We start from the raw sequence: 17,367 nt of genomic DNA, 5'->3' as shown, positions 1-17,367 counted from the left end.
GTGTATAATGCTGAAAAACACTTGGTCAAACATCTCACACTTAGTTGGGTTAATTGGAAGGAGGTCGGTACCATGAGTGGGTATAAAACAAAGCTGAGCCTTTCGGAAATAAAGGTGGCGAGGGTTAAAATATAAATATAATATAAAAATATAAAATCTCTCAGTTTTCAAATAGATTGAGGATTTAAAATGACTCCAAGTGATTGTGTTGATTTTGTTTTCATTTACACAGCATCCCTGCTGTTTTTGGTAACATAGTGGTGTGGAAAATGGAAAATGAAATGTGCTGGCACCTTTTCTGAAATTAAATATCCTTGTTTATATTAACGTGGTTGTGCCTGTTCCCCCAGTCAAAGCGGATGACATCCCGGGCAAGGTGATTTTTGAGAGGTGTGACAAAATCGAGGGGTGTGTGGTGCTGCACTGGCCAGAGCCCGTTATGCCCAATGGACTCATCTTGATGTATGAGATCAAGTTCCGCCTGGGTAATGAGGTGAGCTGGACTGGGGTAATTATAGCTTATTATCATAGGTCATTTCCTTTTTCAACATTGAAAAGCCTGGAATCCATGACTATCCAAATATTGTAAACAACTGAAAAGGCTCTCAGTGTTTGCTCAGTGAAGGATTCACATGTTTAAAACGTGCACCAGACTCCAATCATGCTCATGCACGCAGGGCTTAAACACTGAGTAAAACCAAAAACAAATGACAAACTCTACACAATAGAAAGCTGATTGGAGGCCATCAAACCTTATTCACCTGAAATAAGAAACAAGAAATCATATTTTTGATTAGATGAGAACATTAACCCGATGGTATGTTTTCTTCCAAGCAGTAACCAGCGTGTGCTTGTTCTCTTCCAGCCTGAGAAGCACAAGTGTGTGTCGCGACAGGATTACCGCCGGTACAAAGGAGCTCGACTAACCAACCTTGGCTCGGGGAACTACTCCGCCCGAGTGCGTGCCACTTCCCCGGCAGGAAACGGCTCCTGGACAGAAAGTGTTTTCTTCTATGTGTCTCCACCTAAACGTAATGAACTTCTCCCTAATTACATGGAATGCAGAGGAATGAAAAATAAATAGGACTTGACACCATCGGTTTTTATCTTCTCTGACAGGTGATGACGGTGTTACGTTGTATGTGGTCATCATAATTCCCATCATTGTGACAATTTTTGTCGCCGGCCTCATCACCATCCTCTTCTATGTGAACAAAAAGAGGCAAGTATCTTTTTGCAGACGCGCTTTTAAAACTGCCTGACAAAAGTTCTTTGATTAAGCTGTTCTGCCTGGCTATGCTCACGAAGCTTAATGATCAGTGTAATGTTAATCAGCGCTAATAGGTGTTGTTTTCATTAACGTTCCCCTGTGGTAAAGAGTAGACTTCCTCTTGAAAATTGTACACAGCATCTGCAATCAGACTTGCCTGCAGGCTAACTGAGTTTGTGTTAACAGGAACAGTGACAGACTGGGGAACGGCGTCCTGTATGCATCAGTCAATCCAGAGTACCTCAGTGCTACTGAGAGTAAGACTGTTGGATATTTGGTCTATTTTTCATTGGGTTTTTTGGGTGGGGTGTTTAAACTCTGATGGTGACCCGCTGTCTCTTGTGCCACACCAGTGTATGTCCCAGATGAGTGGGAGGTAGCAAGGGAGAAGATCACTATGCACAGGGAACTGGGCCAGGGATCCTTCGGCATGGTGTACGAAGGCATCGCAAAGGGAGTAGTGAAGGACGAACCTGAAACGAGAGTGGCCATCAAGACGGTCAATGAGACGGCCAGCATGAGGGAGCGAATTGAGTTTTTGAACGAGGCCTCTGTCATGAAGGAGTTCAACTGTCACCATGTGGTAAGTTGGACGCGTCATCAAATCCTTACCATCTGGCTCACGTGGTTATTAATAATAAACCAGTGTATTGTCATAATGAATCCAGTCACGAGATGAAATTGATCCTCGCAGACGTAGACTCAAGTACGCTGTGGTTGTCTTTATTCCGACAGCTGCAGCATGACTTGCAGTTCAGACTCCAGGATATACTGTATATTCTCACTTCAGTGTGATCACAACATCAGAAACTGCATAACGTGGATGTGTTGTTAAAGCCTTTTTATTAGTCACTGTTTTGTTTTTTTTAAGGATAAAGATCTTTAACAATGCTCCAAGCAACAACAACAACAAAAAAAACACATTTAAATTGCAAATGCAGGATGGAGCTGAACTGTAACCTAGTGTGCTTCTGAGTCAGACAACCTACCTTACTGCCTAGTAATTTATTGCTACTGAATGCACTATGTGGTGGTCTTTAATGTTATCTAGATTTAGTGGAAGCCAAACATTTTATTCTAACAAGAAATCACACAAAACCCAACAGTGAGAAAGTCTAGAGAGACTTTTCCTTTGTGGTTTGCTTTGTGGGAGAATGGTGTTGATCAGTGGAAAATACAAAGTGATTTGAGTCAGGACCACTGTAATAGGTGAATACTCACATGTGCAGTAATTTGGATTTGGTGGCATGGCTCTGTTCTGGGGTATTCTTGGCACGAGTTAGGGTGAACAGCAATATGATCCACCAAAGGCAGGCAGGCAGGTTAAAGGTGCCATAAGAGATTTGTAGAAGTGTAGAAGGGTATCATCAATCTGCTGGATCACAGCTGAACTTGACTTGCCTATTTGAATGAACTCTGTGCTGTTTTTTTTTTTTTATAAAAAAAAAAAAAAACTTTTTTCAGAGCTTAAAGTTTTGAGCATATTTCATATTTTCCTATGTGAACAAAACCTATTTTGAAGTTATATGTAGCATGTATTTTGGACACAGTTTTGTTTTATCAGAGCTGACCCCTCTGCACTGCTGTGATTAATGTAGGTGCGGCTGCTTGGCGTGGTCTCTCAGGGACAGCCAACCTTAGTGATTATGGAGCTGATGACTCGCGGAGATCTCAAGAGCCACCTGCGCTCCCTGCGCAAAGAAGTAAGCAACCTGTCCACGTGTGCACACACACACACCTCTGCTCTCTTTCTTAATTTTTACAATTTCTTCTGCCACCCTTATACATCATCCACGCTACGCTTTGTTTCGCTCAGCTGATTAAAGCAGAAAGGCGTGATATGTCGACTGACTGAATAGTGCTTTTCATGGAGTTTCTCTTCTCACCGCCTCTTGCTCTACCGCAGAACGCCACCAGCCAGGTCTTACCCCCACTCAAAAAGATGATCCAGATGGCTGGAGAAATCGCAGACGGTATGGCGTACCTAAACGCCAACAAATTTGTCCACAGAGATCTGGCAGCGAGGAACTGCATGGTAGCAGAGGACTTCACTGTGAAGATTGGAGGTAAGTCAAGTTAATATATTGCCTTCAGCCTCCCCCGCTCTGCCGGCCTTGACAAAAAACTGTTTGGATTTCAGTGTCGGACCCAAGCACGTTAATGTAGATGGACAGAGGGGAGGGAAGAGGTGAGAGGGATAGATGAGCTCTCTGGAGCTTCCTCTCCCACACATAATGAGTGATACTTAGTGGCTTCCTCAACTTCTGCTTTCATTTTTTTTTCTCCAGATTTTGGCATGACCAGAGATATTTATGAGACGGACTACTACCGAAAAGGAGGAAAGGGCCTGCTGCCTGTCCGCTGGATGTCTCCAGAGTCACTGAAAGATGGCGTGTTTACTACAATGTCTGATGTCTGGTATGGCAGCAAATCACTCTTACATATACACAAGCCTGCATTAGACTAGGGCTGCCACAAACGATTATTTTGATAGTCAAATAGTCACCGATTATTTTTGCAATTAGTCGACTAATCAGATCATGCATCCATTGGATGTACAGCTTATTGCACCAGCAGCATCTGCTCTTATATAACTATCATTAGCTTACAGTTTTAAGTGTTTAAGGTATGTGCTAACTAAAAATAAAGACAAGATGATAGTTTATTAAATTTTAATGAAATTTGCAGATTGTTTCGGTGAAGTTTAATAAACTCCTTGCTATCTAAAATATAACAGGACACCGGAGTATTTTCTCGAGCATCTCACATTTCTGATAATCAGTTGTCTGCTTGATGTTTATTCAGCTGTGTAAAAACTATAACTTTAAGCTCAGCCAAACCGATTTACTCAGGAACAAATAAAATACTAAAAAAAAAGCCAAACAATAACATTTTTAAGTTATCTAAGTCACTTATATATGTTTCACCTGAGTGGGTTTGAAAACGATTTCCGGTGTTCTCACCGGCTCTAGTGAGCCTGTAACACCGGCTAGCTATCGAGCTAGTGGGTAACAGACGTCTCCGAAAACGTCGGAGCGCTTTTGAAAACATGTTGTGTCTTGATAAACTGAGCCGATATTTGAGGTTTACACAGCTACATTCTCACCTGAAAATATGCTACACGCTTATTTTGTGACCCAGAAAGAATAATAAGAGTAATATTAAAACTAACTAGCCGCTGCCATTGTTGGAAACTGAGCTGGGCTGCGCTATGAATTCTGGGACACAGCTTCTTCTTCTTCTTCTTCGGGGTTTAACGGCAGCTGGCATCCTTGTACATGCAGCGCTGCCATCTTCTGTTTCAGTCCGTTATTACACTCTTAAATCCTACTTATTCCTGCGTCTTTTGGGATCTTACAAAGCTTCAAACGACGCGTCGACTATTAAATCAGTCGTCGACGATTTTGATAGTCGATGTAATCGTGACTAGTCGACTAATTGTGGCAGCCCTACATTAGACATGTATGAACCTCCTTAAATCCAGAAAGATGCTAAGTTTTCCATAACCACCTCAATATTTTTTTTGCCTTTGTCCTTGTGTATACTCTAAAACAGTTCATGCTGTGGCAAAAAACTAGATAATATATTCTTATGATAATTTTCTACTTTAGTTTTTTTTTTTTTTTAAATCATGACTACTGTTTCCAAAAGCATCCAAACCTTTGGTTTTCTGGCTGCCTCTTTGGAAATTCCTGGCAAAAAAGTACAGGCCAGGAGTATTCCTCTTCTTCTTTTTTTTCCATTTACTGACAACTCTATTATTCCACTGTTTCGTAGATTCCCAGCCTACAGCACTGCTACTTTTTTCCTGTGTTTTACTACTGTTTACTAGAACCCCCTGCATGTTTGTTTCCCCAAATGTCACGGGTTAGTCCCTAAGAGTGGGCTTAAACTGCTCCAGATGTCTTTAAATGAGAGGTTGCCGTGCCAGCACAAACACACCTCCACAATTTGTGTACTATATCCTCCCCTTTGATGTTGTAAAGAAGTTTAGTGTAAGATAACCCTGATGTCATCATGAGTAGGTGACTGTTTGAGATCCTGGTGTGCAGTATTGTAATAGGCCTATTTTATTTATTTTGTTTTTAAGTTAAGCATACCATTTGAAAATTTGGCTAGCCAAAGTAGTACAGTAAACAAATATTGTGGTCATCGCGAGGCAGTCTTGAAGTTAAACTGAAGAAATACTTCATGCTGAGGTTTTTCCTGCAGTATTGTAATCATGTAAGCTGTGTTACAACATACTGTGCCACACGTCATGAAGTTAAAATAAGAAGCAGGGTAAATGCTCAGTACCAGCTCTCCGACATCCTGCGCTCATTTTGGATTCTAGTGCAGATTATTTGGGGAACTTAAAGTTGCAATATTTAAAATAGCATTCATATTTTTGGGGAACTTGTGGACAGATATGAGCTAAGGATACATGACACACTCCAAAAAGAAAAGAAAAAAAATGAAGCCTGAAATAAAGTCAGCAGTGTCAGCTCAGCTTGTGCGCTGTTAGTACTGCGATCCATGGATGGCAGTGAGAGTATTTCAGTCCAACACGGACAGAACAAAAAGTCAGAAACTATCGGTTAGCCTTAGATTAAATTTGGTTCAGACATTCACTGCACCCAGGAGATGAATCCCACTTACTGCTTTACAGCCACTTTCTCTGCCTTTTCATCTTCCTTCATCACGAGATCAGAATTTTCAATCTTCTAATACATTTTTTAATGACTACATTCCAGTAAATCTCACCAACTTAACACAATAAACTAAGGCACAGAGCACGCCAAATCAGATACCTGCCTAGCATCAGCCTGTCACTGTGAGCGTGTTATCATGCTGACATCAGTTTTTTTTCCCTCTTCTGTATATTAAAAGGCATTTATTACCTTTTCTGTATCAGTCAGTCAGGCTGTTTGACATTTACTCCCTCTAAAACCATTACTAGAATATTGCTCTCTGTTTAGGTTGGACATTTATGCACATCTCAAGCACAACAGCTCTCAAACAAGCACCATATGTGGCTCTTATTAAAAAAGGAATATATGAAAAATATGATTTGTACTTATTGTTTGTATGCAAACAGTGCAGCTCAATTTTGAGTGGAGGGAGTTTTATTTGCTTTTATTAGATGGTTACCAAGTATTACTGGTGAGGCATTTTCAGGTCACCCTGATAACAATTTAGTCACTAACATAATGGATGTCATTTCTTTCAAATTTAGAGCGATGATGTAGGATAGGCTCTTCAAAGTAAAGTTTATTCCTAAGCAATAGAAGAATATGTGTGCTTGATCGATGGTTAAAATAAACGTTTACTGTGGAAGCCGAAAGAGCATCACATAAAATACCACAATATATTACTTGAATATGTTGCCTAATTTTTCTCGCTGCAGGTCATTTGGTGTCGTGCTGTGGGAAATCGCCACCTTAGCTGAACAGCCTTACCAGGGGATGTCCAATGAACAAGTGCTGCGCTTTGTCATGGAGGGAGGACTCTTGGACAAACCTGACAACTGCCCTGACATGCTGTAAGTCTTTCTTTTTTCAAATCTGTGACCCTGCCCTTAAGAACAATAAAACTAAGTAACATCAGCTTGGATTTATGAAGGATATTTTATCCTCTACAGCCGCAGCCACCCATGTCTTCTGTCCTATTAATATTTTGCCCTGTTTTATTTTAAGTTGTGGCTCTGAGTGTGAAGGATATCGTGTGTATAAGTTAAGGTAGAGCCAGGACGAGGGCCGACATTAACGTCACAGGATAAATGTGGTCCGTTGACGACATAGCTTCAGTGGTCAGCTGGCAGTGAGAACCCTGCTCAGCCTTCAGCGCCGGCCCATAGAAGGGATGCCACAATCAGTGTGTGAAAGATGCCCCTCATTCCTACTACGGAGGGAGGTAGTGCCTGTCTGTCAGCGTGGTGGATGAGAAAGTTATCATTATTTAACTTTAAATTAATCAGTCAGTCAATCAATCAAACACTTTGGAAGTTAGAGGGGAAAGAAAAGCCCGAGCACAGCCTGCTCGTCGGCATGCAGCGCTGCATACATGCATTTCGATTCTCCGTCTCTGACCTCAATAAGAAGGCATTCTGCTCTCTCCCCTCCCACTCTCCACGGCTGACCTCACCTTAGAAAGAGTGTGAGTAGCAAAAAAAAAGAAAAAGAGGATCAAGTGTTGTGCAGACACAAACCTCGCGTTTCTATGGCAGTGTGGCTGTTTTGTCCTGATTACAGGAGTGTGTGGATTGTGTTACAGAGGTGGTGGAGTCGGGGCTTAGCAGCACACATGGAAGTCAGGCCACTGTCGATGGTCGCCTCTGCTGTAGTGACTTAATGGAGATTTCCAGAAGATTGCCCAAGTGCAGTGAAGCCAGAGAGTTCATACAAAGACTGAATAGAAAGATACAGAAGAAGTGGAAGTGGGCAGGTTAACACAAACAGGGATGAGTCATATTTCGAGAGCCTTAAATGTCTCCTACTTGTACTGTTTCCTTTGTTTCTCAGGTAGCTTTGGTCACTGATTGTTATTCTCATGTTTCTGTCTAGAGTTTCCCAGAGATAAAAGTTCTTTTCCTCCTTCAGAATTGGAAAATAAATGTGACTAAATTAAACATCATTATTTTTCTGTGGAATATCACTTACACGCTATTATCCGTCAAGGTTTTGCCACGCCGGGGAGGTTGCACGTGTGAAGTTTTTCAGATCTGGCAGGGATTCCTGTTCAGGTTTATTAAGCATTTAGCATAGATGTTTGGAGACTTTTTTGCACTCACACTTGGCCTGAAATTGCATCTGTTTCTGATTTTTATCAAGCTTTGTTGGCCCATCTCTTCTGTGAATATTTGGCTTTATCCAGGCCAGTGAAGATTTTCTTATAATTCTGACACCGACTATCTCATATTTGCTTGTAACCGTCCGTATACAGTATATCGGACAGTGAAGTCAGAATCGGTTTATTGGCCAAGTACGTTAACACACATGAGCTCTCACTATATTTTAATACCGTGCAGATGGCAAATTCGCAGGATAATACAGATACAGACATACAGCCAAGCAAAGATATCGAATCAGCCAGAGCAAATAAAGAAAAACAGAAACAAAAAAGCAGACCCTAGGCAAACCATCCGAGCCGCCATCTCAGTAACTTAATAGCTGCTGCTCAGCTGTATTTATACAGCACATTTGGTGCACTCAAATTTGAATGTGAAGTGATTCGGGGGGGAAAAAAAAAAAAAAAAAAAAAACACAGCTAAAGAACAAGTGGAGTTTTAATGCAGTGCAAGTAAAGCTCATGTAATCTGTTTTGTGTTGCTCACAGGTCCAATGTTAGTCAGTTTAGCCAAAGCATGTGGCCTGTGGGTCACGATTGGCAGGATGCTGACAAGAAGTCAGGATTTACAGTGTTTGTTTTCTAAATTTGCATCAAGAAGCCTCGTGCGAGACGGTGTCGGAAGTTTGCAGCAGACGGGTTACTCTGGTGCATCGGCCTTACTTCCAAGCGCCGTGCGCCTTTTTCACGGGAGGTCCTTGCTTGCCCGAGCTCGGACATCTGAACGTCAACTTTGAGACACTTCCTGCACATGTGCAAAACAAGTCTGAGCCGCCCCCTGCTGCTTCAGAGCATGAAGCGAGGCACGTGCTTAAGAAAGCTTTACCCATAATTCCTCTGGCGCGGAGAGGAGCTGGCACCCAGCTGCAGAGGTTATTCTAGATGGCAAAGAGACCACTAGGAAAAACAAGACAGAGGGAACAGCAAGAACGGAGCAGCGATGGCCAAGGTGTTTATGTCAGCGGGCCTTAGAGAGTATTCTGAGCTTGTTTGTGTATAATTGGAGCTGTGGTGTGCGGTCCAGCACCACACAAAACTGTAATAATTCTCCCGTTTATGATGTTGTTTTGACATTCCCAAAGCTCGGTTGCTGGCCTGGCACAGTAACCTTAAGTATGATTTACTGTTCTGCTGAGTGCATGCTACATTTCTGATCTTACTGTATTTGTTGTTAAAAAGAAAAAACAAACGGAACCCCCAAAATAGAAGAAAAAAAAAAAAAAAGTCAAAATTTCAAAACAATTGAACTGGCATAAAAATAGTTTGTGGATTTACTTACTATATTATTGCCACTGAAAGCCTTGTAGCTTGCAGCAACTTTGGAACGCGCGCACATATATTTAGTCTTTTGGCCACAGTCTTACAGGGTTTTAATTATATAATTTTACGGGACAGTACTTAAAGAGAAGGCATGCTCACCAAGATTACCTGCCAACAAACCTGCTTCAAATTAATGAGCAGCTACAAGTGGTAAGGACGGGTATTTACAATAACTACATCCTTTTTTCCCCTCTTTTTTTTTAAAGAAAAAACTGAAGCATAAAATCTAGTGTAGCACACTTTACCAACGCTGATATTACAGTCTCTGTTCTTTCTTCATGATCAGTGTTATGAACTGAGATGTAGTGCCAAAAAGCCCTAAAGGGGCCTTCAGTTTCTCCTGCCACCTGCTGGACAGAAACAAGACTTACAGGGCCACATGCTGTTTTCATCCCTCCTGTCCTTACCGGTTGTAAAGTTTGCTGATATGTTGCAGTTTAAGAAGTTTCTGTTTGTCAGTTCAAGCTGGTGTGTGAGAAATGTTTACACAGAAATGACAAAAATGATGATTTTGTCATTTATCTTTCAGGTTTGAACTGATGCGAATGTGCTGGCAGTATAACCCTAAGATGCGTCCGTCCTTCTTGGAGATCATCAGCAGCATCAAAGACGAACTGGATCCTCCCTTCAGGGAAGTGAGCTTCTTCTACAGCGAGGAGAACAAGCCGCCGGACACAGAGGAGCTGGACATGGAGGTAGAAAACATGGAGAACATTCCACTGGACCCTTCATCCGTGAGGCAGCCGTCGACTGCTGTCATTTCCTCGTCTGGGTGTGCAGGAGGCATGTCTCCTCCTTCTACGCATCAGTTATCCCCCATGCAAGGCCCGAGTACGCCATTACTGGGACCTGTTTCTAACTCTCCTCCCGGCCCACTTGCTTCAGCCTTGGCGTCTCCAGGACTAGCCTTGGACAAGCACTCAGGACATGCTTCGGCCAACGGGCCTGTCGTGGTGCTGCGGCCCAGTTTTGATGAGATACAACCCTATGCACACATGAACGGGGTCAGAAAGAACGAACGGGCGCTACCACTGCCCCAGTCATCAGCCTGCTGATATCAGACCAGCCCTCTCCTCCTTCCCCTTTTACACAGGGTATCACAGACCTCTCATCTGTCTCTTAAGGAGGGATGGATGAGGTAAGAAATTGCTTTCTTCTACTGTTTGCCAGTAGATGGTCTCTCCACTCTTAAGGTCAAACATAAACTCGGAAGAAATGGAAAACAAGATAGCACAGAGCAATTGGTGGCTCAAGCTCAACACTGGGAAACTCCATCCTGCGCAGCCTGTATCTGAGTCTTTGTTATGTAAGAGTCCTTAAAGAAGGAAAACGATACAGGCATGTATCCTGACTTACAGATTTACACATGAACTTTAAGAAAATCTTCTTTTTTTTTTTTAAAGCATATCTGCCAGCAAAACCAACAGAAGAGCACTTTTTCCTCACGATTTCAGAGGTGATGTGATGGATATTCAAGTGTGTATTTATACACATAATACATAATACAGCATAGCTCCATTTCTAAAATTACTTTCCATCAAAATGACTGTATTCACATGAGCAGACTGCCTCATGTTGCGTGAGGATTAGAAAGGTTCCAACTTTTCTGATCCTCTAAGATCTTTTTTTTTTCATTTTATTTTACTGTTGATGTTTCTATGGGATTTTGTCCTGTGTAGGTCAGAATGGTAGAGGAAGATCTATTTTCTGCCAGACTATTGCCAAATCATGCTTTCTCTTCAGTTTCCTAAAAGGTGTCCCTTCTTACTGACGATTGTGGTTCAGAGTTGTCTGTGTGAAAGATAATGCCAAGATTGCCTGGCTGTTTTCAGTCTTCATGTTTATCTGTCACTGCTCCTGGAGCAGCTGTGTGTAGGAGTTTGCTGCCTTCACCATTGGTTATCACTTATTTTCTATGTTTAACGCAGATTTTACTGGTTCCATCTCAAAACTGAGGACTGGCTGACTTGTTCTCAGCCCATGTAATAATTTTTCTCTTTTTCTGTGTGAGTGGTCAGCAAGACTAATAAAGCACTAAATATGTGAGAGCATTACAAACAGATTTTCAGAAAAAGAGAAAAGCCGTGGTGCTGATTGGCTAATCAAAAGTTTGCTTGCCCACCTACATGCCCTTCATTACTTTCATCTTTCAAACATCTGAGGGAAGAAGGCATGTGATTGAAGCACAGCCAACTCTGAGTCACAGCCTCTGTCTTTGTTTAATTTATTTAAAAAAAGAAAAAAAAAAAAAAAAGACTGAAAACATCAAAGCATCAGAAGGTCGCACTTCAAATGAGCAAATCACTGAACTTTATACTTTACGAATACAACTCTGGCTCCACTTTGACTTCTTCTAACCTTTTTTTTCTGAGATTTTCAATTGTGCATTTCACAGTGGGAGGTGAACATGGTTCGCCGGCACTGCTGTACCGAATACAACGCAAGAGACAGAAAATGAGGTGATTTTAGTAGCCTAGAGACAGCTTTCAAGTCACAGGTGGTCTCTTTTTAGAACAGTCAATAGTTTATCTACATTTCAAACACATATAAAGGTCTTACAGTTGTATTTTTGACTGCAGGATCGTTTTTATACACTCATTGGTTTTTGTCACTTTTTTAAAACCTTTTTACGGTTAAAAAATGTTTGCCTCTATGTCTGTACAGAACAAAGCTGCTATTTTATTCTTTTCCTCTTTTGGATGATATATATATATATATATATATATATATATATATATATATATATATATCTCATCCAATATATATATAAAGAAATCCTTCAGGTTTGGTATTTTATGGTCTCCACAACAGTCCATTTCTAATACCCTTAAACTGTTCAGAAAATATCCAATTTAAATCACAAAACGTGACCCCCGAAAGGTTTTCTGCAACACTACATTTTGTTAATTGCCTTTTCTTTTTATGAAATGTTTCTTTCTCTATTTCTGGATGTCTATATTATTATTATTATTATTATTAATGTTATTATTATTTAGAACGGACACCTTGGCTCAGTCTGTGAGCAGAGCGTGTACTTTCTGCATCCCTTTTTTTGTACTTTATTGTCTAGCACTGCGCCTGGCATTGGCCACTAGGTGCGACTCGATCTCAGGTCAAAGTTAAGGCTTTGCTTTCTCCACACATTCTCACAACATCATCCTGTACTTGCTTCACCATTTCCTCCTCCTTTCCTGCTCCTGATCATCATGACCCCCCCCCCTCTGAAGTCAGGATAAGTTCCAGTATACGAGATATTTACCAGATCTGGTATTTTAACCCATCCACGTCCTGCCTCGTTTTTTTCCGATTAGATAGGGCTAAATTAAGTTGTCTCGTTTGCCTTAATATATGCCAACCATCTTTTAACCGTTTCACTTCTACTCCCTCCTCTAGCTCAGTGTTCCCTCTGCTGATTTCCTTTCTTCAGACTTATTGTTTAATCTTCACGACGACTGCTTCTTAAAACCAAATAAAGGATGGGTTAAAATCCAGGGAAGGGAACGCATTTCAATGTCACGAATGGCTGAATACTGAAAGTGTTTTGAAGGATTTCTGCTCATGTTACCTGGTGATTCCCCTTCCCCTTCTTTTATTTTATTTTTTTCTGTAGAAATGTTATTTATTTCTTCTTCTTTTTTTTTTTCCTTTTGTGATATCAGTTTAAATCACTGTATAAATGCCCCATGATTCAGTATAAAGTTGGATTTTTTTGTATGCATTTTCTTTGGTGTCATGACTGGGGGACTTAAAACCTTTTCTTTTTTTCCCCCCTTTAAGTATATCTACCTCACTCTTTTTAAATATATGTATGCGTATGGAAAACAAATACATCTCACTCTTTCTCGTTTTTTTTTTAAACCCCCACAGGGATCTAGATAAACCTCACGAAGCGGACTAACACAGGAGATGGAATGGAAGTGTTGTTAAGTTACCCCGGCCATTTCTGGCCCAGCGGGTTAAAGCTTTTAGGAAAAAAAAGGCCCGCGCGTTTGCTCAAATTGAACAGCAGCCGTTAGTACGGTGTAGTTTTGCTCTGTGTTAAATGTAAATGAGTATTTATGTGAGGACATCGATCTACACTGTATTTTAACCGAGGCAGGTGCAGTACGTGATAAGACAGGAGGCCAGGGCTCAACACCACACATTCCATCTCCAAACATAAATGTCACAACCTCAAATCCTCAAAAGACAAAAACTTTTAATTTTTCCTCTTCTAAAATGCTTTTATATAAAAGTCTAAAATAAAAAATGTATATACATACATATATATATAGATAGATATAAAACGGGAAATATTTAAAAAGGGAAACTTTTTCATCACCTCCAATAAAACAATTTGACCTGCAGCCTGTGATGCTGCGAGCATACGGTGCAACTCCACCTCTCACTTTATTCCAAGCAAACAGATGGCATTCACTTTTTCAGAACAACAACAACAAAAACTAGATAGTTGTGAACTTTCCATAATATGGGGAAAGCAGCCTCCTACGTATTTCTAACTTCTGTAGGAACCCCTAAATCAATGATTTCCACGTTGGAATCACAAGAGCAGTAAAACAGTGTCATTTTCTACCCTTATAAACTCTTCGTGGTTATGTGAATGTCATCATCCCCCTTCCCCTTCCTTCCCAGTCTGAATGCCAAGACATTCTGACCCCAGCGTTCATTTCCACTCTCGTTATCGGTGCCACTCCCTCACTGTCCGTTCAGAGTTGTTTTGCTCTATCAAAAGTCAAGTCTGCAACCCCCGTTTTTTTTGTCTGGCCCGTTGTAACTGATACTTACAGTAATGCTGCTGGTTCAGTCACCTCAGTAGATCTTATTTTGTCACCACAAAATAGGAGGGAAAAAAAAGAGAGAGAACAAGCGTGAAAAGGTGGCAAAGTAGCTTTTACATCTCAAAGCGTCTCATTAAAAAACAAAAACAAAAGAAACCTCAGTGCTACTTTTTAACTCGCAGTGGCTACTTGGCGAGCGTTAACTCAGTGCAAGGGCTGATGGGCTGGGAACATTAGATAATTTGCATTTATATGAATACCCAAAAGCAATAAGAAAAGAAAATGGGATCACAGATAGGCAACCAGGTAACTTCTAATGTGAAATTTGGGTGCTCAATTAAAGTTCTTGGTAAATAAAAAAAATAGATAAAACTGTCTGATTGCTGTTTAATATCACAACGGTTTAAAAATCACCACTGACAAGCAAACAGCTTAGGTAGTTACTTAACATATCTATGCATTTCTGTTTTTGTTTTTTTGCTGTATTATGGTATATGTCAACTTTCCAGTTCTGAGAGTAGACACTGATCTGTTCTGAGGTGAATAGCTGTTGAATAACTAGTTACCATTAGATCACGAACCTGTCAAAGCTTACAACATTTACAATGAACTCGTGGACATGTATAGGACAGGGATGTTGCGTAGATTTACGGGTAGTCACGGTGAAGAGTAATCATGGTTAGAAAAAGCTTCACGCGATACTTTTTTTTTTTTTGCGTTACCTTAGGCTTAAACAGCATAAATATACACTACAGTTTAGTCGTCTGTCAACATTTCAATTCTTCAGAATGTTCTTCATGCAAATGTCAGGTTTATGGAGAATGCATCAGTGCATTTAAACTGCAATAATAAGTTTGAGGTTCATCATCATCCTGCGCCTCTGTTTTTAATGATTTGCATTCCTGTACCTTCTGAGGGGCCTTGGTCTACTACTACTATTATTTTATTATGATGCTTTCACAAAATCTGTGTGTTCATTAGATTGGGGAAAGAAATAATCAAAACGAAAAATCACTAGACTGTCTTCTTTCAAGCTCTATATCTGAGGCCTCAAAGTTTTTCACACCTATAGCTGAGATGGTGTATTTTTTAAAACACCTTCTCTGAATATGTATCTGAGAATTTCTTGTATTTTCTTTCTCTTTTTTTTTTTTTGCTGAAATTTTGAATAAATAAATGAATGAGAACTACGAATGCCTGCTATATTTAATTTTTCATTCACACCAATCAGTGGGTATCTGCTATGGATCACGATCTACCTCATTGACACAAAAGGGGGAACTCCTGTTTTTGAATGCTCCTCCAGCTGTTCCAGGATCTTCTGAATGAGGGCTTGCAGCAGAGGCACCAGTCTGTCAGCTGAGGCCAAGGTACCAGATGTGGGTATATGGATGAGGGCTGCTCTCCCCTGACCATGATACAGTGAGCAGTAATATGCAAAATCGCACAGGTACCTAAAAAGAAGAAATCAGCCATTATCTCATATTCAAGAGTGACTCTTGATCGTGCTGGAACACTTGCCTACCTGCCAGCATCTCTTGAATAAACTACATTCATCCCTGCTTGTCTGAAGTGCTTTGAGACTGCCCTCATGTTAATGACTGACTCCAGCTTCTGTGCCCCCCCTTCGACGCAGCAGCGAGTCTCTGGACAGTAGCCGCAGACATCTCGGTCTCTGTAGCCAGTGTTCTTCCCCGTTTGCTCCAAAATCACCACACTGGAGCCTCTGGCCAAACCCAGATGTACAGCAAACTGAAGTAAATGCACACAAACACAAGAGTGAGTTATTCACCTTGTGGTGGGATTTCTTTATTATTTATTTTTCATATTTGGAAGAAGCACAATAAACATTTTGGAAATCTATTGACAGAATTAAGTTTTAAACTAATAAGGTGATCAGTCTACAAGTCACATTTCGCTTTATTTTTACCTTTGGGTTAAGAGTGTGCCAGAGCTCACCAATAACTTTCTGGGTTTTCAAGTAACTCACTGGTAACTCCCTCACATGGACGTCAACATTCTCCCCCAGTCCGATCAGTTTCAACCCCTGCAATCATTTTTCAAATGAGTTATTTTCAGACTCAGTCAGCCGGTGGCGTTGATCGTTATTACCTTGGCGGCTTCCCAGCTGGTGTTGGTCAAGAACTGTCGAAAAGGTCCAAAACCTTAAAAGTAAATCGAATTTGCCAATTCAAAATAAAAGTCGGTCCGGTGCGATTATGGAGGACATGAACATTTACAGTTTACCTGTAACGACCACAGTTTCGCTTTTATTCATAGCCGAACCGAGATTGCAGCGCCTGTAACGGCAGTTCAGGGATTTCATGCAAGGATACTAAAACGTAGATAGATTTTCTTTAGCTTTCGCTATTCGTTTACTGTCCGCTTGGGGGCGCTCATCTCTGATAAATGTGATGCCCCTGTGAGGGTGATGCATTCAGGTGTCTCAGGAAAGTTATGCCATCCACAAATCATATTGAACTTAAAACAGCGAGACAGACTAGCATTTGTACTCTCAATAACACTTGCAGGCAATTTAGAATCACCAAAAGTCACCAACCCCACTAAGTGCATGTCTTTGGACTATGGGAGGAATCTGGAGAGAACATGAACAAGACCTTCTTGCTGTGAGGAAACAGAGCTACCCACTGCGCCACTGTGTGTACGTTGTATTTATCCATATTAACTACTTTCTTGCACAATCTCAGTTTACCTTTTACTTTCCTTCAACTTAACCTTAAATCGCTGTTGGATATATTTAAAGTTCTTGCACTCTCACAGAATCAAGCCATCACTATGTTCTGCCTCTGGCACATTTACTTTAACTTGTGTTTATTTATTGTAGGATGTTCTATTTTTAAATATTTACCCTGGTGCTGTAACACAATAACTTCCCATGCAGGGTGAAGAATCTATCGGTCTATTATGGCAAGTAAACAACAAAGGCAAGCACTTCATTGAAAGAGTAAATCTTCTGAATTAAAAAGTATTAGGGTAAAAAAGATTCAATTAAAATTAAAAAAGCAAAATGAAAAAGCAAATTTACCAAATCTGCAAACTAGACGCTTACGACATCAGTGGGAATATATTTTAAGTGTAACACACATTCTAAATAATATATATTTATACATTCTAATATGGAGCTATATTATAGCTGCAGTTAAATGTAGACTG

At 40.6% G+C, this 17,367-nt stretch overlaps 2 protein-coding genes across 2 annotated transcripts in view; one reads left to right on the top strand and one right to left on the bottom strand.

Annotated features, from left to right (window-relative positions):
- The window catches only part of igf1ra (insulin-like growth factor 1a receptor), a 75,934-nt gene extending 63,774 nt beyond the window's left edge, over positions 1 to 12,160 (top strand). The window contains exons 12-21 of the mRNA XM_080865537.1: positions 351 to 493; positions 866 to 1,031; positions 1,120 to 1,222; positions 1,457 to 1,527; positions 1,624 to 1,853; positions 2,869 to 2,973; positions 3,177 to 3,336; positions 3,559 to 3,688; positions 6,657 to 6,791; positions 9,945 to 12,160. Of these exons, the coding sequence (XP_080721663.1) occupies positions 351 to 493; positions 866 to 1,031; positions 1,120 to 1,222; positions 1,457 to 1,527; positions 1,624 to 1,853; positions 2,869 to 2,973; positions 3,177 to 3,336; positions 3,559 to 3,688; positions 6,657 to 6,791; positions 9,945 to 10,470 (1,769 nt within the window). The 3' untranslated portion in view covers positions 10,471 to 12,160. The remainder of the gene's footprint in view (positions 1 to 350; positions 494 to 865; positions 1,032 to 1,119; positions 1,223 to 1,456; positions 1,528 to 1,623; positions 1,854 to 2,868; positions 2,974 to 3,176; positions 3,337 to 3,558; positions 3,689 to 6,656; positions 6,792 to 9,944) is intronic.
- pgpep1l (pyroglutamyl-peptidase I like) lies at positions 11,630 to 17,162 on the bottom strand. Its single transcript, XM_080865575.1, has 5 exons — positions 16,441 to 17,162; positions 16,306 to 16,358; positions 16,124 to 16,240; positions 15,719 to 15,945; positions 11,630 to 15,647 (listed from the first exon to the last, which is right to left on the bottom strand). The coding sequence occupies exons 1-5, from the start codon at positions 16,517 to 16,519 to the stop codon at positions 15,449 to 15,451; spliced, it is 675 nt and encodes a 224-aa protein (XP_080721701.1). The 5' UTR covers positions 16,520 to 17,162; the 3' UTR covers positions 11,630 to 15,448.
- Between the last annotated feature and the right edge of the window lie 205 nt (positions 17,163 to 17,367).

The sequence above is a fragment of the Rhamphochromis sp. 'chilingali' genome (assembly GCF_963969265.1).
Source record: "Rhamphochromis sp. 'chilingali' genome assembly, chromosome: 2".
NCBI classification, from domain to species: domain Eukaryota; kingdom Metazoa; phylum Chordata; class Actinopteri; order Cichliformes; family Cichlidae; genus Rhamphochromis; species Rhamphochromis sp. 'chilingali'.
The sequence above is the reverse complement of the archived record's forward strand: the minus strand, read 5'-3'. Positions and strand labels throughout refer to the sequence as shown.

Excerpts from the sequence above, each read along its gene's own strand:
- pgpep1l (XM_080865575.1), bottom strand. The coding sequence starts at position 16,519 with ATGAAATCCCTGAACTGCCGTTACAGGCGCTGCAATCTCGGTTCGGCT. Across the intron at positions 16,359-16,440 it reads CGAAACTGTGGTCGTTACAG|GTTTTGGACCTTTTCGACAG; the intron begins GTAAACTGTAAA and ends TTTACTTTTAAG. Across the intron at positions 16,241-16,305 it reads CCAGCTGGGAAGCCGCCAAG|GGGTTGAAACTGATCGGACT; the intron begins GTAATAACGATC and ends AAATGATTGCAG.